Source organism: Onychostoma macrolepis, chromosome 20, assembly GCF_012432095.1.
Source record: "Onychostoma macrolepis isolate SWU-2019 chromosome 20, ASM1243209v1, whole genome shotgun sequence".
Classification (NCBI taxonomy): Eukaryota; Metazoa; Chordata; class Actinopteri; order Cypriniformes; family Cyprinidae; genus Onychostoma; species Onychostoma macrolepis.
The window spans coordinates 1,922,878-1,942,615 of NC_081174.1; the positions used below are offsets into that span (position 1 = coordinate 1,922,878).

General features: G+C 44.2%; 2 protein-coding genes and 12 non-coding genes across 14 annotated transcripts; all 14 read right to left on the reverse strand.

Moving 5' to 3' along the window:
* Positions 1-1,529: 1,529 nt before the first annotated feature.
* On the reverse strand, positions 1,530-1,601 carry trnah-gug (transfer RNA histidin (anticodon GUG)). Its single transcript has one exon. It is a non-coding gene; the product is annotated as a tRNA-His (tRNA).
* A 639-nt stretch (positions 1,602-2,240) lies between these two features.
* trnak-uuu (transfer RNA lysine (anticodon UUU)) lies at positions 2,241-2,313 on the reverse strand. The gene has a single exon. It is a non-coding gene; the product is annotated as a tRNA-Lys (tRNA).
* Positions 2,314-2,469: 156 nt separating this feature from the next.
* Positions 2,470-2,551, reverse strand: trnas-cga (transfer RNA serine (anticodon CGA)). The gene has a single exon. It is a non-coding gene; the product is annotated as a tRNA-Ser (tRNA).
* A 301-nt stretch (positions 2,552-2,852) lies between these two features.
* trnas-aga (transfer RNA serine (anticodon AGA)) lies at positions 2,853-2,934 on the reverse strand. Its single transcript has one exon. It is a non-coding gene; the product is annotated as a tRNA-Ser (tRNA).
* A 919-nt stretch (positions 2,935-3,853) lies between these two features.
* Positions 3,854-3,925, reverse strand: trnah-gug (transfer RNA histidin (anticodon GUG)). The gene has a single exon. It is a non-coding gene; the product is annotated as a tRNA-His (tRNA).
* Positions 3,926-4,557: 632 nt separating this feature from the next.
* On the reverse strand, positions 4,558-4,630 carry trnak-uuu (transfer RNA lysine (anticodon UUU)). Its single transcript has one exon. It is a non-coding gene; the product is annotated as a tRNA-Lys (tRNA).
* Positions 4,631-4,786: 156 nt separating this feature from the next.
* Positions 4,787-4,868, reverse strand: trnas-cga (transfer RNA serine (anticodon CGA)). The gene has a single exon. It is a non-coding gene; the product is annotated as a tRNA-Ser (tRNA).
* A 300-nt stretch (positions 4,869-5,168) lies between these two features.
* On the reverse strand, positions 5,169-5,251 carry trnas-aga (transfer RNA serine (anticodon AGA)). Its single transcript has one exon. It is a non-coding gene; the product is annotated as a tRNA-Ser (tRNA).
* A 911-nt stretch (positions 5,252-6,162) lies between these two features.
* Positions 6,163-6,234, reverse strand: trnah-gug (transfer RNA histidin (anticodon GUG)). Its single transcript has one exon. It is a non-coding gene; the product is annotated as a tRNA-His (tRNA).
* Positions 6,235-8,060: 1,826 nt separating this feature from the next.
* trnah-gug (transfer RNA histidin (anticodon GUG)) lies at positions 8,061-8,132 on the reverse strand. Its single transcript has one exon. It is a non-coding gene; the product is annotated as a tRNA-His (tRNA).
* Positions 8,133-9,516: 1,384 nt separating this feature from the next.
* On the reverse strand, positions 9,517-14,651 carry LOC131527108 (uncharacterized). The gene is made up of 6 exons (XM_058755969.1): positions 14,363-14,651; positions 13,921-14,130; positions 13,527-13,804; positions 12,719-12,886; positions 11,953-12,625; positions 9,517-9,938 (listed from the first exon to the last, which is right to left on the reverse strand). Exons 1-6 carry the CDS (start codon positions 14,625-14,627, stop codon positions 9,517-9,519), a joined length of 2,016 nt encoding a protein of 671 aa, XP_058611952.1. The 5' UTR covers positions 14,628-14,651.
* An 88-nt stretch (positions 14,652-14,739) lies between these two features.
* On the reverse strand, positions 14,740-17,759 carry LOC131527109 (uncharacterized). Its single transcript, XM_058755970.1, has 9 exons — positions 17,691-17,759; positions 17,502-17,588; positions 17,135-17,416; positions 16,940-17,020; positions 16,523-16,705; positions 16,124-16,401; positions 15,805-16,023; positions 15,354-15,681; positions 14,740-15,165 (listed from the first exon to the last, which is right to left on the reverse strand). The coding sequence occupies exons 1-9, from the start codon at positions 17,700-17,702 to the stop codon at positions 14,740-14,742; spliced, it is 1,896 nt and encodes a 631-aa protein (XP_058611953.1). The 5' UTR covers positions 17,703-17,759.
* Positions 17,760-18,882: 1,123 nt separating this feature from the next.
* On the reverse strand, positions 18,883-18,964 carry trnas-cga (transfer RNA serine (anticodon CGA)). The gene has a single exon. It is a non-coding gene; the product is annotated as a tRNA-Ser (tRNA).
* A 302-nt stretch (positions 18,965-19,266) lies between these two features.
* On the reverse strand, positions 19,267-19,348 carry trnas-aga (transfer RNA serine (anticodon AGA)). Its single transcript has one exon. It is a non-coding gene; the product is annotated as a tRNA-Ser (tRNA).
* Between the last annotated feature and the right edge of the window lie 390 nt (positions 19,349-19,738).

The following is a 19,738-nucleotide window of genomic DNA, read 5'->3' on the forward strand; positions in this document are numbered from 1 at the left end:
CTTAAAATTGCATTGAGCAACTTTCTCTCACTGAGAAAGAAGCTTTTCAGCATCTGTGGCCTTGGATTCTCTTCATTTGCTTAGTTGCACTAACACAGCTTTTAGTGTTCTCAGAAGCTCCAAAACAGTGATTCTGAGCATTGAAGCTCTAACATAACTTTCTCTGCAAAAAAGCTTTAACTCAAGAAAATCTGTCTTCTGCATTGGAAATTACATGTCATTTCATGAGAAAGAAACATCTTTCATGTACTTAAGCTAAACTCTTAAAATTGCATTGAGTAACTTTCTCTTACTGAGAAAGAAGCTTTTCAGCGTCTGTTGCCTTGGATTCTCTTCATTTACTTAGTTGCACTAACACAGCTTTTAGTGTTCTCAGAAGCTCCAAAACAGTGATTCTGAGCTTTGAAGCTCTAAAATAACTTTCTCTGCAAAAAGGCTCTAACTCATGAAAATCTGTCTTCTGCATTGCAAATTACATGTCATTTCATGAGAAAGAAACATCTTTCATGTACTTGAGCTAAACTCTTAAAATTGCATTGAGCAACTTTCTCTCACTGAGAAAGAAGCTTTTCAACATCTGTGGCCTTGGATTCTCTTCATTTGCTTAGTTGCACTAACACAGCTTTTAGTGTTCTCAGAAGCTCCAAAACAGTGATTTTGAGCATTGAAGCTCTAACATAACTTTCTCTGCAAAAAAGCTCTAACTCATGAAAATCTGTCTTCTGCATTGCAAATTACATGTCATTTCATGAGAAAGAAACATCTTTCTTGTACTTGAGCGAAACTCTTAAAATTGCAGGGAGCAACTTTCTCTCACTGAGAAAGAAGCTTTTCAGCATCTGTGGCCTTGGATTCTCTTCATTTGCTTAGTTGCACTAACACAGCTTTTAGTGTTCTCAGAAGCTCCAAAACAGTGATTCTGAGCATTGAAGCTCTAACATAACTTTCTCTGCAAAAAGCTTTAATACACGACTGAAGACACACTGATAAACTCACACTTAAAGTATTGTTTATTTGCACTTCTTGCAGATTGCCCTAATAATTACAATTAGGCGCCAAGACTATTTTGGCCGCTACCAGCTTGACTGGCGCCGGCTTCGTTTTTAATGTGCCGTGTTTTGGAAAAGTTACTTTTAAAAAGCCTGTCTCAATTTGCAGCCATCTCTTTCGCTCATTTTTGTGTTGTGTTTTTGCGCCACTTTCCATGTGAACGCTTCGGTATGTGTGTCCGTGTTGCTACAGTAATACTGTGTATTATATAATACTGTGTATTATATATAAAAAGCAAAAGGTCTTGGAAGACACAATTATCGGCACAGGCAGCTAAAGCAAAGGGCCAGCGTGGGAGACCCCAATGGATTTCAAGTCCATCGCCTTAACCTCTCGGACGACCACGCCTGTCTGCGGCCCTCCAGCTCTCTTGGCTGCAGGCGGGCAAGACAGGACACCACCAAGCTTCAGACACAAAATCCATCTGAAGGATGAGGTGGCTAAAGGAGCCCGGCGCCCCGCTGTTCGACGCAAAAGGCTGCCGTGACCCGGATTCGAACCAGGGTTGCTGCGGCCACAACGCAGAGTACTAACCACTATACGATCACGGCGTGCCACTGGCCCACGGCTGTAAAAGGGTCCAGCGGCGTGTTTGTCCGTTGCAGAGAGGGAGCGCACAAGCGCGCTTGGGACGTGCAAAAAATAGGCACTGCCGCTTCTCCTCGGCGTGCAGGCGAACAACGTAGTCGGCAGGATTCCAACCTGCGCTGGGAGACCCCAACGGATTTCTAGTCCATCGCCTTAATCACGCGGCCGCGACTACGGGGACCCGCGTGTCCTCTGCCCTGTTCTCGCAACACTGGCGCCTGACGACTTGCACCCTAGCCAGCTCAGTCACCCAGCCGAGACTGCAAGCTAGCCCGGCAGCAGACAAAACAGCGGTCCCAACTAGGAGAAAGCAGGTGGCCACGTCTCATCCTGTGGACCTGGGTTTTTCAGTACCGACCCTTTGGACCCACAGCACTGCAAGTTTCCTAGGTCTCTTACCTGACTCACTCAGTTCACTTCGTGAGCTCTTTCCCAACGAGCTGACCATCAGACTCAGGTGTGCCAAGCGAGGGAGATGCACAAAAAGCGCGAGGCGCTGTGGGTCCCCCCGAGGAGGAACGAACACCGCTCTAGTAGTGAGTCAACGGTAGAGCTGGACCAGCGTGACAGCAAGCTGAGGCCGCCAACAATATGACAGCCGTCGCCCGAACAGGGACTTGAACCCTGGACCCTCAGATTAAAAGTCTGATGCTCTACCGACTGAGCTATCCGGGCTCTTGTGTTGCACAGCCCGGTTACGTTTCATACAACAGCAATATCCCCCACAAACCGCCGAGGAGAAGCCTACAAGAAATTGCAGCAGAGAGAGCAAAGGCCTTGGAAGGAACAATTATCGGCACAGAAAACTAAGGCTAAAGGGCCATTGCTAACCGTAGTCGGCAGGGTTCGAACCTGCGCGGGGAGACCCCAATGGATTTCGAGTCCATCGCCTTAACCTCTCGGCCACGACTACGCTTGGCTGTTGTCTTCCAGCTCCCTTGGCTGCAGAGGGCAGCACAGGACACCACCGAGCGTCAGACACAAAATCCAGCTGAAGGATGAGGTGGGAAAAGGGAGCCCGACGTCCCCGTGGCTCGACGGCAAAAGGCTGCCGTGACCCGGATTGCTGCGGCCACAACGCAGAGTACTAACCACTATACGATCAGGGCGCGCCACTGTCCCACGGCTGCTAAAAGGGCCAGCGGCGTGTTTGTCCGATGCAGAGAGGGAGCGAAAAAGGAACAGACGCTTCTCCTCGGCACGCAGACAAACAGCGTAGTCGGCAGGATTCGAACCTGCGCGGGGAGACCCCAATGGATTTCTAGTCCATCGCCTTAACCACTCGGCCACGACTACGGCAACCTGGGAGTCCCAACTAGGAGAAAGCAGGCTGCTACGTTTAATCCTGTGGACTTCCCACAGCACTGCACGTTTCCTAGGACTCTCTTATCCGACTCACTCAGTTCAATTCATGAGCGCTCTTTCCTAGCGAGCTGACCATCAGACTCAGGGGCCGGATTCACGAAAATCTTCTTCAGAAATAAGTTAAGTAATTTCTTAAAATAAATTCCACAAAGTTCGTAAGAATGTTCTTAAGTGCAGTTCTTGAAAAATTCTTACTAAGTTCTCAAACATGTTCTTAAGAGCGTTTGAATTTTTTTCTTGAGAAAAAAATATGACAGTCTTTATCTGACTCAGTACACGACTGAAGACACACTGATAAACTCACACTTAAAGTATTGTTTATTTGCACTTCTTGCAGATTACCCTAATAATTACAATTAGGCGCGCGCCCTATTTTGGCCGCTACCAGCTTGACTGGCGCTCGGCTTCGTGTTTTTAATGTGCCGTGTTTTGGAAAAGTTACTTTTAAAAAGCCTGTCTCAATTTGCAGCCATCTCTTTCGTTCATTTTTGTGTTGTGTTTTTGCGCTCACTTTCCATGTGAACGCTTCGGTATGTGTGTCCGTGCTGCTACAGTAATACTGTGTATTATATAATACTGTGTATTATATATAAAAAAAGCAAAAGGTCTTGGAAGACACAATTATCGGCACAGGCAGCTAAAGCAAAAGGGCCAGCGTGGGGAGACCCCAATGGATTTCGAAGTCCATCGCCTTAACCTCTCGGCCACGACTACGCCTGTCTGCGGCCCTCCAGCTCTCTTGGCTGCAGGCGGGCAAGACAGGACACCACCAAGCTTCAGACACAAAATCCATCTGAAGGATGAGGTGGCTAAAAGGAGCCCGGCGTCCCCGTTGCTCGACGCAAAAGGCTGCCGTGACCCGGATTCGAACCGGGGTTGCTGCGGCCACAACGCAGAGTACTAACCACTATACGATCACGGCGTGCCACTGGCCCACGGCTGTAAAAGGGTCCAGCGGCGTGTTTGTCCGTTGCAGAGAGGAGCGCGCGCGTGGACGTGCAAAAATAGGCACTGCCGCTTCTCCTCGGCGTGCAGGCGAACAACGTAGTCGGCAGGATTCCAACCTGCGCTGGGAGACCCCAACGGATTTCTAGTCCATCGCCTTAATCACGCGGCCGCGACTACGGGGACCCGCGTGTCCTCTGCCCTGTTCTCGCAACACTGGCGCCTGACGACTTGCACCCTAGCCAGCTCAGTCACCCAGCCGAGACTGCAAGCTAGCCCGGCAGCAGACAAAACAGCGGTCCCAACTAGGAGAAAGCAGGTGGCCACGTCTCATCCTGTGGACCTGGGTTTTCAGTACCGACCCTTTGGACCCACAGCACTGCAAGTTTCCTAGGTCTCTTACCTGACTCACTCAGTTCACTTCGTGAGCGCTCTTTCCTAACGAGCTGACCATCAGACTCAGGTGTGCCAAGCGAGGGAGATGCACAAAAAGCGCGAGGCGCTGTGGGTCCCCCCGAGGAGGAACGAACACCGCTCTAGTAGTGAGTCAACGGTAGAGCTGGACCAGCGTGACAGCAAGCTGAGGCCGCCAACAATATGACAGCCGTTCGCCCGAACAGGGACTTGAACCCTGGACCCTCAGATTAAAAGTCTGATGCTCTACCGACTGAGCTATCCGGGCTCTTGTGTTGCACAGCCCGGTTACGTTTCATACAACAGCAATATCCCCCACAAACCGCCGAGGAGAAGCCTACAAGAAATTGCAGCAGAGAGAGCAAAGGCCTTGGAAGGAACAATTATCGGCACAGAAAACTAAGGCTAAAGGGCCATTGCTAACCGTAGTCGGCAGGGTTCGAACCTGCGCGGGGAGACCCCAATGGATTTCGAGTCCATCGCCTTAACCTCTCGGCCACAACTACGCCTGCGTGCAGGGCTCCAGCTCTCTTGGCTGCAGGAGGGCAGCACAGGACGCCACCGAGCGTCAGACACAAAATCCAGCTGAAGGACGAGGTGGGAAAAGGGAGCCCGACGTCCCCGTGGCTCGACGGCAAAAGGCTGCCGTGACCCGGATTGCTGCGGCCACAACGCAGAGTACTAACCACTATACGATCAGGGCGCGCCACTGTCCCACGGCTGCTAAAAGGGCCAGCGGCGTGTTTGTCCGATGCAGAGAGGGAGCGAAAAAGGAACAGACGCTTCTCCTCGGCACGCAGACAAACAGCGAGTCGGCAGGATTCCAACCCGCGCTGGGAGACCCCAATGGATTTCTAGTCCATCGCCTTAACCACTCGGCCACGACTACGGCAACCTGGGAGTCCCAACTAGGAGAAAGCAGGCTGCTACGTTTAATCCTGTGGACTTCCCACAGCACTGCACGTTTCCTAGGACTCTCTTATCCGACTCACTCAGTTCAATTCATGAGCGCTCTTTCCTAGCGAGCTGACCATCAGACTCAGGGGCCGGATTCACGAAAATCTTCTTCAGAAATAAGTTAAGTAATTTCTTAAAATAAATTCCACAAAGTTCGTAAGAATGTTCTTAAGTGCAGTTCTTGAAAAATTCTTACTAAGTTCTCAAACATGTTCTTAAGAGCTTTGAATTTTTTCTTGAGAAAAAAATATGACAGTCTTTATCTGACTCAGTACACGACTGAAGACACACTGATAAACTCACACTTAAAGTATTGTTTATTTGCACTTCTTGCAGATTACCCTAATAATTACAATTAGGCGCACTATTTTGGCCGCTACCAGCTTGTCTGGCGCCGCTTCGTGTTTTTAATGTGCCGTGTTTTGGAAAAGTTACTTTTAAAAAGCCTGTCTCAATTTGCAGCCATCTCTTTCGTTCATTTTTGTGTTGTGTTTTTGCGCTCACTTTCCATGTGAACGCTTCGGTATGTGTGTCCGTGCTGCTACAGTAATACTGTGTATTATATAATACTGTGTATTATATATAAAAAAAGCAAAAGGTCTTGGAAGACACAATTATCGGCACAGGCAGCTAAAGCAAAAGGGCCAGCGTGGGGAGACCCCAATGGATTTCGAAGTCCATCGCCTTAACCTCTCGGCCACGACTACGCCTGTCTGCGGCCCTCCAGCTCTCTTGGCTGCAGGCGGGCAAGACAGGACACCACCAAGCTTCAGACACAAAATCCATCTGAAGGATGAGGTGGCTAAAAGGAGCCCGGCGTCCCCGTTGCTCGACGCAAAAGGCTGCCGTGACCCGGATTCGAACCGGGGTTGCTGCGGCCACAACGCAGAGTACTAACCACTATACGATCACGGCGTGCCACTGGCCCACGGCTGTAAAAGGGTCCAGCGGCGTGTTTGTCCGTTGCAGAGAGGGAGCGCACAAGCGCGCGTGGGACGTGCAAAAAATAGGCACTGCCGCTTCTCCTCGGCGTGCAGGCGAACAACGTAGTCGGCAGGATTCCAACCTGCGCTGGGAGACCCCAACGGATTTCTAGTCCATCGCCTTAATCACGCGGCCGCGACTACGGGGACCCGCGTGTCCTCTGCCCTGTTCTCGTGCAACACTGGCGCCTGACGCACTTGCACCCTAGCCAGCTCAGTCACCCAGCCGAGACTGCAAGCTAGCCCGGCAGCAGACAAAACAGCGGTCCCAACTAGGAGAAAGCAGGTGGCCACGTCTCAAGAAGAAGAAAGGGGAAGGAGGGGGAAGGAGGAAAAAGAGAAAAAGAGAGAAAAAATGAAGTGAAATTAGACTTAATATTGACTCTGCTGCCCGTCAGAAGCTACAGGACACATATATTACATTATTAGTTTGAGCAATATGTCCATAGATAACACTTTGCATGGGGCGCTGTGGATCCAAGGTTGCCGGTTCGATCCCGACTGGAGCAGGCATCTCTAACCAAAAACTCTAACTGAAATATTACGAATCATTTAATTAATCCCTTATTAATTGATACAAATAGGACAATGGCTTATTATGAATGTCATACAGTCAAATATATGTACTTAAGTGAACATACTTATGTAACAACGATATAAATAATAATTAACTTGTAATAATAATATGTTTTGACTAAAATGTTTAAAGAGTTATTACTATATTCATATGTATTGTTTGTATGTATGTATGTATGTATGTATGTGTTTTACATTGCTTGAGAAAAATACCCATACATTCTAATTTAAAAATGAAAGGAATTAGAATTGAAAGTTTGTAATTGTTTTCTCTGAGTGACTGTTGGCAATAAATAAAGATAAAGGCCTTGCTGTTTAAATATATTACAAATTTATTACAAAATCTTAATTATCTCTTTCATTCTCTCTCTCTCACACACACACACACACACACACACACACACACAGTAAGCATATCACAGATACAAATAAATTTAAGAATGATATATAAAATACAAATATAAAATAAATAAACAAAATCCACAAAGTTCGTAAGAATGTTCTTAAGTGCAGTTCTTGAAAAATTCTTACTAAGTTCTCAAACATGTTCTTAAGAGCGTTTGAATTTTTTTCTTGAGAAAAAAATATGACAGTCTTTATCTGACTCAGTACACGACTGAAGACACACTGATAAACTCACACTTAAAGTATTGTTTATTTGCACTTCTTGCAGATTACCCTAATAATTACAATTAGGCGCACTATTTTGGCCGCTACCAGCTTGACTGGCGCTCGGCTTCGTGTTTTTAATGTGCCGTGTTTTGGAAAAGTTACTTTTAAAAAGCCTGTCTCAATTTGCAGCCATCTCTTTCGTTCATTTTTGTGTTGTGTTTTTGCGCTCACTTTCCATGTGAACGCTTCGGTATGTGTGTCCGTGCTGCTACAGTAATACTGTGTATTATATAATACTGTGTATTATATATAAAAAAAGCAAAAGGTCTTGGAAGACACAATTATCGGCACAGGCAGCTAAAGCAAAAGGGCCAGCGTGGGGAGACCCCAATGGATTTCGAAGTCCATCGCCTTAACCTCTCGGCCACGACTACGCCTGTCTGCGGCCCTCCAGCTCTCTTGGCTGCAGGCGGGCAAGACAGGACACCACCAAGCTTCAGACACAAAATCCATCTGAAGGATGAGGTGGCTAAAAGGAGCCCGGCGTCCCCGTTGCTCGACGCAAAAGGCTGCCGTGACCCGGATTCGAACCGGGGTTGCTGCGGCCACAACGCAGAGTACTAACCACTATACGATCACGGCGTGCCACTGGCCCACGGCTGTAAAAGGGTCCAGCGGCGTGTTTGTCCGTTGCAGAGAGGGAGCGCACAAGCGCGCGTGGGACGTGCAAAAATAGGCACTGCCGCTTCTCCTCGGCGTGCAGGCGAACAACGTAGTCGGCAGGATTCCAACCTGCGCTGGGAGACCCCAACGGATTTCTAGTCCATCGCCTTAATCACGCGGCCGCGACTACGGGGACCCGCGTGTCCTCTGCCCTGTTCTCGTGCAACACTGGCGCCTGACGCACTTGCACCCTAGCCAGCTCAGTCACCCAGCCGAGACTGCAAGCTAGCCCGGCAGCAGACAAAACAGCGGTCCCAACTAGGAGAAAGCAGGTGGCCACGTCTCAAGAAGAAGAAAGGGGAAGGAGGGGAAGGAGGAAAAAGAGAAAAGAGAGAAAAATGAAGTGAAATTAGACTTAATATTGACTCTGCTGCCCGTCAGAAGCTACAGGACACATATATTACATTATTAGTTTGAGCAATATGTCCATAGATAACACTTTGCATGGGGCGCTGTGGATCCAAGGTTGCCGGTTCGATCCCGACTGGAGCAGGCATCTCTAACCAAAAACTCTAACTGAAATATTACGAATCATTTAATTAATCCCTTATTAATTGATACAAATAGGACAATGGCTTATTATGAATGTCATACAGTCAAATATATGTACTTAAGTGAACATACTTATGTAACAACGATATAAATAATAATTAACTTGTAATAATAATATGTTTTGACTAAAATGTTTAAAGAGTTATTACTATATTCATATGTATTGTTTGTATGTATGTATGTATGTATGTATGTGTTTTACATTGCTTGAGAAAAAATACCCATACATTCTAATTTAAAAATGAAAGGAATTAGAATTGAAAGTTTGTAATTGTTTTCTCTGAGTGACTGTTGGCAATAAATAAAGATAAAGGCCTTGCTGTTTAAATATATTACAAATTTATTACAAAATCTTAATTATCTCTTTCATTCTCTCTCTCTCTCACACACACACACACACACACACACACACACACAGTAAGCATATCACAGATACAAATAAATTTAAGAATGATATATAAAATACAAATATAAAATAAATAAACAAAATACACAAAGTTATAAAGGTAGAAGATTCTGGTCAGCTGGTAAAAAAAATATATACAAATAACAAAATCAACACACCTTGCAAGGCCCCCATAAAAATCAGTAATATACAGTGTGTTATTTCTGTTATGCAGATTTTTTTTTTTTTAAATGCCAGACCTGTTATATGGGATGAATATTGAACAGTTACATCAACAAACTAATAGAACATGACTGAAGTATTTCCACTACACATCTACACAGTATGAGACAAAGACAAACAAATCTATTTCTTATCTGCCCTCTTCCTCCGCATCTCCTCCATCCACTGGTCAAGAGGAATACCAGCATTTTGGGGACAGTATATGTACCCATAATACTGACCGTGGCCACTTTCTTTGTTGCGGGGCTGTTGGCACTGACTGCATTTATTTTTGTCAACTTTCCGATTGTAAGGCCTCCGGGCAGGTGGTGGAGAGAAAAGGGGGCCAGCAGGAGCAATCCGTTTGTATGCATTGACTTGTGGGGTCAAAAACACATACACAAGTGGGCGACTGGCAGGGCTGGGGCTGGAGACAGTAGGCAAAGGGGCAGGGGTAGGTGGAGATGTCTGCTGAGGGAACAACTGCCTCTGAGCTGGCAACCTTGGGCAGACGGACTGCAGAGAATGGGTGTGTTGGGCCGGAGCTGCAGACTTCCTCTTGTCCACTGCTTGCACTCCAAAAAATGATTCGGTCTAAATTGACATTTTATGTAATTCAATTGCATTACAATTTTCCATCCATTTAGATTACATAGTTTTAACATAAACAAATCAATAAACTTAATATGATTCATATGCATCAGTCATACGTGAATGAAACAGGTAAGTTTTATGTAATAATTCACAGCAAAGTCCCCACACTGCTCAGTGTTCATGTGTTTCCACACTACAGAGTGTTCAAGTAGAATTGAAGCAGTGCTGGAGTTAAGAAGATAATTATGTGATGATTGATCATTAATGATGAACAGCTGCTGTTATCAAGAAGAATCACCGAAGGAAAGAGAAACAAGAACTACAACTGACTTCAGCCACAGACGAAGATGAAATCAACTGAAATAAAAGACATTAAATCTCTCAAGATCTGATTAAACAGCTTCACAAACAGCATCAGATTGACCAGATTGACTTTATTTCTGTCAGACTTCTAGAGAAGCTCTTATTGAGAATTAACAGAGGTTTAGATGCTTTATTGTTTTGTTTGAAATCACCATCAAAGAGATCAGTGTTTCCTTTTTGTTGGGCTCTGGGCTCTTGACCCTCGATACTTTGGTGTTGCTATTACACTGGTTGCTTTAATTGTGTGTTTATATAAAACACACTTAGTTTAGCCAGTGAAACCAAGAAAAAATAGAGTTGGGGGCAGATGATCTACCGATCTAGTTTCAAGTCCATTGTCTTATGAATATGTGTGGATTTGTCTTATAGCTTCAGATCTAGTAGCATTGTAAAAGATAATTTGAATAACTTACAAATCACTTTGTGCACAAAAAGTTTTCATCTGCAGCACTACAAAGACCACAGACATCAAGAATCAGTGTATGAATCTCAACAATGGTGACAGTCAAGAAAATGCTTCATGTTGCAATGCATGCTGGGCAACACCATAGTACAAGACTCTACCATGTATCCCAGCATGCATTGCAGCATGAATAAACAATGCAGCTGAATTGTCTGGTTATTTTCTTTTATTCTTACTATTTTATTTTACGTTTGCTGTTTTAGTAGCTTGTTTTGTGATGTTTAGAGTTTTATCTGAATATTTTGTTGACTGTCACCATTGTTGAGATTCATACACTGATTCTTGATGTCTGTGGTCTTTGAATTGCTACAGATGAAAGCATTGTGTGCACAAAGTGATTTGTAAATTATTCAAATGATCTGATATTTACAATACTGCAAGATCTAAAGCTACAAAAAAAAAAAAAAAACTAAAGCGGTATGACATCTATACAATCAGATATTGGACTTGAAATAAGATCGGTGGATCATCTGCCCACAACTCTTTTTTTCCTTGGCTTTGCTGGCTAAGCTAAGTGTGTCTTATAGAAACACAGTCAAAGCAACCAATACAATAGTAACACAAAAGTATCAAGGGTCAAGAGCCCAACAAAAGGAGACACTGATCTCTTTGATGGTGATTTCAAACAAAACAATAAAGCATCTAAACCTCTGTTAATTCTCAATAAGAGCTTCTCTAGAAGTCTGACAGAAATAAAGTCAATCTGATGCTGTTTGTGAAGCTGTTTAATCAGATCTTGAGAGATTTAATGTCTTCTTTTATTTCAGTTGATTTGATCTTCGTCTGTGGCTGAAGTCAGTTGTAGTTCTTGTATTTCTCTTTCCTTCGGTGATTCTTCTTGATAACAGCAGCTGTTCGTCATTAATGATCAATCATCACATAATTATCTCCTTAACTCCAGCACTGCTTCAATTCTACTTGAACACTCTGTAGTGTGGAAACACATGAACAATGAGCAGTGTGGGGACTTTACTGTGAATTATTACATAAATCTTACCTGCTTCATTCACGTATGACTGATGCATATGAATCACATTAAGTTTATTGATTTGTTTATGTTAAAACTATGTAATTTAAATGAATGGAAAATTGTAATGCAATTGAATTACATAAAATGTCAATTTAGACCGAATCATTTTTTTGAGTGTGTCCTGTTGTACTTTGAGGCAAGTGGTACTGATGTTGAGGGCCAGGCCGTGGTGGTGCAGCAGTGGGGCGTACCTGTACTGGTGGGAGAGGTACTGGAGCAACAGGAATGGAGGCAGGCAAGTTGACCCCTTGCAGCAGAATATTACACTCCTGCCTCTTCAGTCGCTTGTTGTGCCACTGAATGAGAGTTGTTTGATTAACATCAAACAACTGCAGAGTAGAGCTCTGCATGACTGCACCATTACCCAGGATCAGCTGTCTGATCTTGCTGTAGTCTCTGAGAATTAGAGTCCATCTAGTCAGTGCATATTTACTCTGTTTTTTTGGACTTTTATGGATATCACAGAGTTTTACAAAAATGCACTCTACCAGACGACAGCAATCTGGCCACTGGGCAGGGGATCCTGTCGATCCTAGCACGCAACGTGTCATGCTCTCCACACCTGGCGTAAATTCAGGTTTCTTTTTAGAGCACCTGAAGCGTCCTGTTGTCAGACGTGACTGGTGCCGTGCAGAGTACGCCACACGCTGCTGGTCATATGGTAGAAGGTTCTGCCACAGAGCTATGATGGTACTGGCCTGCTGGGAGTTGAGTGTTTGTCCAGTTTCGTTCCTCAGTCCCACCAAATACTCTGCCAGGCTGTCCACTCTGTCCATCCCTGGGATGTTGCGCTCATCCACAGCCTGGTAAATATATATAAAAATAAAATAAAAACAATATCACAGGCAGAAAAATAGCACATCTTTCAAACTGTTCACATGTCACAAAAGACCTACCAGCTGTTGCTGTGGTGCTGCTGGAGTCATGGCAGGTGGCCCAGAGGGACTTGTAGCTGGAGTAGTGGCAAGAGAGGCTTGGACGATGGAACAGTAAGGAGGAGCAGAGGCTAAGCTGGTGGGGACAGCTGTTGGGTCAGAGGGTGCAGCGGTGTGCTCATTTGCAGCCTGTTAAATGTAACAATAACAAATAATAATACTAATGAAATAAACATCAAAATAACACTGATATGGCTCAGTGTTAGAGCATTGCGTACTAATACTACTAATAATAATAATTATACACATACTGATAAAAAAATGTATAGCCTGAATGCACTGTAAGTCGCTTGCATCTGCTAAATGTAAATGATACAACATGTCACAAAAGACTTGCCAGCTGTTGTGGTGCTGCAGGGGTGACGGGTGATGGCAGTGAAGAGGACTAGCAGCAGCAGAGCTGGGACAAGCATGCCCAATCTGGAAAATGTAATACTCTTATAAAAACACATTTTTATAAAATGGATTTCAATTAGAGCTTATCTTTTGCGTTATGCTTTTATTAATTTATGTATTCTTCAGATTTTTGGTCATTGTCTTTCATCTCTGTCTATTTCATGATTGCGTTGCATATTTTTTTGTGATTTGGAAAATGTGTTTTTGAAAAGTGATATACATATACATTTTCTAATTATTATTATTATACAATGAAGATGATGATTATTATTATTATTACACACTAATAATAATTATTATAGTACAATAAAAGTCAAAATTATCCGGAGCAACCGGAAAGTCCACTGACACAGTATGATAAAAAAAATGTGACAAGCATAATTACCAGTTGTTGCTCAAGTGCAGCTGTAGTGATATCAGATGTGGGAGTTGGAATGACGGCTGAGCTGGTGGTGGCAGGTGATGGACCAGGGGATGGGTCCAGTAGCCCAACCGTTGGGTCCAAACCAGAATCTTCAAAGCCCTCATCTTCCAACTCTTCCTCTGTGCCTACATCTTCCAGCATCTGCTCAGTCTCCTCTGAGTCAGGCTGGACATCCTGCAAGGCCCTCCCTGTCTGGCGGTATAGGTAATCTACACCTATTAGCTCCCCTGGAACAGACAAGAAAACAGAATAGAGGAAAATTTACTTTTAAGAAAATTCATAAAAAGATCATTCTATTTTATAGATATAGAAAATAGCCTCCTGATGGAAAGCTTAAACTAACCAGTGTAAACAGAAGGTGGCTGAAAAGAGGGGACAAGCTTCCTTCCAAGCACCTTGACACTGTAGTTGTTGACACAGTGAACAAGGTCGCCTGAGTAGCTGAGCAGCGATGGATCCCTGACTGCTAGAGATGCAGCTTCACGGTCCTGGTTCCATCTGTAAAGGCCCTCCAGGAGGTACAGCTGGAAATTCAGGCTGTTGGCACTGGTTCCTTAAGATAGTACAATTATGAGCAATATTGTTAGGTTAACTTGTGTTTGGTTCTTTGGCAGACTGTGTCAGTGTTTCCAGGATAATAATAATAATAATAATAATAATAATAACAATAATTATAACTATAACAATACTACTACTACTACTACTACTAATAATAATAATAATAATAAAATGTTTAACTGCAAATATGTAATCTTGCTGATAAATAAAAAGTTATTCATACTGACCTGGAATGAACCTGTTCAGATGCAAGTGGAATGATTCAAGTGATGTGGACCCTCTTGCACATCTGTAGTTTGGCAAGACAATGCCCTCTTTGGTAGTGGTGCCAGTTACAGTGTACAGGAGGACACCTGGTTCATCCTGAATGCATTTCACATGCTTCATCTGGGTTTGCCATATGTGCTGCATTCTCTCGTGGTCCAAGAGAGGGACACCAAGATAGTCTCTGCCCTTTACCCCCATGAGCTCATTAAGAAGCTGTTCAATCATTATGATCGTCTGCCTCTCCCCTCTTGTCCGCCTCCTGCAGTGCAATGCCAGTTCCTCCTTGGTTATCTGCTGGTCCACTAGTTTTCAGTGATCCCAGGAACACCTTCTCGTTTCAATTGTTCCTCTTAGCTTGACACAGCAAGGCAACATCTCTACTGTCCCACTCAAAAATGCAGCTTGACAGTCTGGACATAAAGATGGGGTAAAGAGGATGCGCATCCTTTGTACACCCAGATGCCAGTCGCCGCATGAAGTGGTATATGTCAAGCTTTACAACCAGGTCTGGCCACCCACCAAATCTTTGTTTTAGTTTTGTCTGTCCTGTGCCCTCCCGACAACATTCACAGTCAACATAGAGAAGCTGAGGAGGAGCCACACCAGCATTGCTGTACCTGCAGATGAGATCGGCAGCCATGGTGTCAAGAGCAGGACCCTCCTGAGCAGTCAGGACACTGACGAGGATTTGGCCCAGCTCATTGCTCACAGATGTAAGCCACAAGGCGGTCCCCTTGGTAAAGCCTGATAGCTTCTTGGTGATCTGTGATCACACAGAAAAGACAGTGAATGCCTAATGTAATCCTTTATAGGTAAAATACTGAAATAATACAGGGTTTTTTTATATACAAAGCATTAATTTCATTTTTCATGTCTTTTCTGCTAATGTTGTATTTTAGACTTTTGTTTGTGAGGTAGGATTTTACAGTGGTAAGAGTTAAAAATATTTACCTTTTTTGTGGAATCCATTTTTAATATATTGCCAAAGGTGGATGTTATGCTGGCTTTTATTTGATCCATTCTGCTTAAGATGTCTCGGCCATAAACAGCCAGCATCCACCGGTGGGAAGGAACAGCCACTGGCTTAGGAGGGTCCTGGAACTTGACAGGGTGCAGGCTTGGCTGGACAGCGAAGTCTGAGCATGCTCCAAGGTAGCGACAAACACGCTTAAGCCACTCCTCGCTGTGATTTTCCCTCAGCTGCCTGACCAAGCGACTGGGGCTATTACCCAAGGTCCTCTCCCTCAGAAAACGAATCACCCGTATGTCACAGGCATATCTGTATTAAGAAACAAAGTGAAAAAGAGACCAAAAAAATGGCAAACATTAAAACAAGCTAATTTATAGTGTGTTTGAATGACAAACATTTGTGACACAGGCTAAATAATTTCAGTATACTCACCTTCGTGTCAGGATCAGTCGGAACTCCATTCTGTGTGCCAAATCCAGCTGGTCCAAGATGGTCTTGCTGGTGGAAATGTAACTAGTTTTACAACCAGCTGAACTGCACCAGAGAGTCTCCGTGATCATCAGGTAGTACCTATCCACATCCAAAACATGGCGGGCTCGCTTGTGGGCTCCATAACCTGTGAGCTGTTTTCCACACACAGAACAGGACAGCCTGACCCGCCAAAGGTGGTATGGCATCCACAAGAGAAGCCGGTGTAAAAACGCCTGGAGCGGGGCCTGATGATAAATGAGCTGGATCTGGTGGATCATACCACAGCTTCAGGTCAGTGCGCAGCCGCTTGTTCTTGCACAGAGCAGATGAAATCCACTTCTGATCCTGAGGTGGTATGGTCCCCATCAGCTTTGCAGGCAGCCAGCCGGGCTCTGAACCAGGAGCAATCTCCATGTCAGCAGTAGGGTGAGCTGAGCGACCAACCACAGATGGAGAAGCAGAGGTGACAAAAAAAGAGGTGGCAGTGGCAGATGCAGAGGTCACAGGGGCAAGAGGAGCAGAGGAGGTACCAGAGGAGGAGGCGGCAGCTGACACTTCCTTTATAAATAAAAACAGGCAAATATATATACATGATTGCAAGTCACATATAAAGGATGCTTATTTGAAGTTAAGTATCATTGAACAGTGAAGAAAACCACTTAATTTAAGAGTTTCTCACAGCTCTAGCAGCTACTGATGGTATCGAGGAGGTGGTTGTGGACACAGGAGAGGGAGGAAGAGACAGAGTCGAGACAGTCTGAATGTACTTCCTGGGACTGCGAGCAGGCGATGGTGTCATCCTTGTCATGGCACTTGTGATAGTGCTGGACATGGCAGAAGAATCGGAAGTGCAACTGATGGGCTGAGAGAATATGACCACAGTTTACAACATAATATATAATATTAATATTCCCTTATTAGGAATTACAGTAATGACAACATCATTTTAACATATCTTTATGGAATGAAAATAACAGTAACCTAACAAGAATACCCAGGCATAACAAGAATAAGAGTGCATAATACACGCTTGTATTATTATGACTGATTATATGATTGTAAAATCAAATTCAAACTGTCATCCTCTTTACATTACCTTGGTTGCAGGCTTCCTGCCCAAATTTAAGTTTGGCGTTAAAGCGGCACCCTGAGACCCACCGAACCGCGGCTTTATAAACTGAAAAAAAGTTTTTTAAAAAGTCATCTTAAGAGGAGCCTTGTAAATTAAAATGCATATATTTGAATACATTAAACATTTAAATATCAGTATCAATAAATCCTCATTACATACTGATGCCATAGTCAAAGTTGGCTTGCGGGGTGTGAGTCGTCCAGGTGTTGCTGTCTGCCCAGTTGTTGCTGTCTGCCCAGGTGTTGCTGTCTGCCCAGGTGTTGCTGTCTGCCCAGGTGTTGCTGTCTGCCCAGTTGTTGCTGTCTGCCCAGGTGTCGCTGTCTGCCCAGGTGTTGCTGTCTGCCCAGGTGTTGCTGTCTGCCCAGGTGTTGTGGCAGATGATGCAACAAGTGATGCAGATGAGGGACCTGGTGTCATTGAAGAAGATACTGACATGGAAGTCTACAGATTAAGAGAAAAGAAAATTTAATTTAATAATAGACTATAAAACTCACACTTCATAATTTTAGGAAAAGATTTTTGATACCTTTGTTGTATGGAATCCACAACTACATGTCTGTGTCTCTCCAAACAAAGACATTTGTCCCCTCAACTGCACTGGACATTTTACAATCTGTAATATTGGTTGACAGTGAATCATGAAAATGTGACCCCTTTCAATATGACATAGCTTTATGTTGTATGATTGTACACACATCACTTTATCTAAATTTACCTTCAGGTACATGTCATGCCACTTTCTCTGGCGGAGTGCCGGCCTGTTTCCTGCCTCAGAAGGCCAGACCCCTACAGCAGCAAACTTTCACAGGCGTGACATCCACTCCTCGTCGCCCATAGCCCTGTGCTTTTTGTGTTTGGAAGCCATCTTCCATTACTAGAGTAAATAAAATTGTAACTATTCAATTTAAATTTGTAACTATTCAGTACATATAATCATATCAACATGGGTAGTTTTAACTCACTACTATAAAAATCCTGTATATAGATACCATTTGTAAATCAGCAAATTCTAGCACACTTCACCTCAGGGTATAATATATTAATACATAGTAGTAGCACATATATAAGTAATTTAGTACAATCATATTAAGTTTATTATCAGTTGGTAAACACAAAGTCTCCTGTTATAACAGGTGAAACACCTCAATACAACACAAAACTCATTCATTTTGGGTGTTAAAACTGAATACAATATCAGGTATTGCTCCAACGGTATACAAACGTTATAGCCTACTAATTATAACAACGTAAATCGTTTGTTTCTCTGTCGAAAATACGTTGCTAGCTCTATTCATTCATACATTCATAGCAAGCTAGCGAACTAAATAAAACAACACCTTACCTAAAACAATGTAAAAGTTTATTTAAAAAACTAAACTATTAAATGTTAACTCCAATAGTTTTTTTTTCTTATTTTTAGCTAACAGTTAGCTAGTTAATTTAATTAAATTAAATTTTACCTGGATGGATTCAATTCCCAAGTGGCTAAGTTCAATGACAAACTTAACGGCGGCTTTTTCCCCAAAATAACTCACAAATATAATAATTTCCTCCAAATAACTCACAAATATAATAAAATAACTAGCGGTGGCTAGAGCGCGATGGGACGCTGGGCTATGCGGTGATTGGCTGTAATAAAATGCAGAAGATGAAAATGGTGAAATCTGATGGGCTGTCATAAGATAGAAATGCAGAGACGTGATTTGTTGATATTAGACAGACGCTCGGTCCTCAGGCACCGCTATCCGGGCTCTTGTGTTGCACAGCCCGGTTACGTTTCATACAACAGCAATATCCCCCACAAACCGCCGAGGAGAAGCCTACAAGAAATTACAGCAGAGAGAGCAAAGGCCTTGGAAGGAACAATTATCGGCACAGAAAACTAAGGCTAAAGGGCAAATGCTAACCGTAGTCGGCAGGGTTCGAACCTGCGCGGGGAGACCCCAATGGATTTCGAGTCCATCGCCTTAACCTCTCGGCCACAACTACGCCTGCGTGCGGGGCTCCAGCTCTCTTGGCTGCAGGAGGGCAGCACAGGACGCCACCGAGCGTCAGACACAAAATCCAGCTGAAGGATGAGGTGGGAAAAGGGAGCCCGACGTCCCCGTGGCTCGACGGCAAAAGGCTGCCGTGACCCGGATTGCTGCGGCCACAACGCAGAGTACTAACCACTATACGATCAGGGCGCGCCACTGTCCCACGGCTGCTAAAAGGGCCAGCGGCGTGTTTGTCCGATGCAGAGAGGGAGCGAAAAAGGAACAGACGCTTCTCCTCGGCACGCAGACAAACAGCGTAGTCGGCAGGATTCGAACCTGCGCGGGGAGACCCCAATGGATTTCTAGTCCATCGCCTTAACCACTCGGCCACGACTACGGCAACCTGGGAGTCCCAACTAGGAGAAAGCAGGCTGCTACGTTTAATCCTGTGGACTTCCCACAGCACTGCACGTTTCCTAGGACTCTCTTATCCGACTCACTCAGTTCAATTCATGAGCGCTCTTTCCTAGCGAGCTGACCATCAGACTCAGGGGCCGGATTCACGAAAATCTTCTTCAGAAATAAGTTAAGTAATTTCTTAAAATAAATTCCACAAAGTTCGTAAGAATGTTCTTAAGTGCAGTTCTTGAAAAATTCTTACTAAGTTCTCAAACATGTTCTTAAGAGCGTTTGAATTTTTTTCTTGAGAAAAAAATATGACAGTCTTTATCTGACTCAGTACACGACTGAAGACACACTGATAAACTCACACTTAAAGTACATTTTA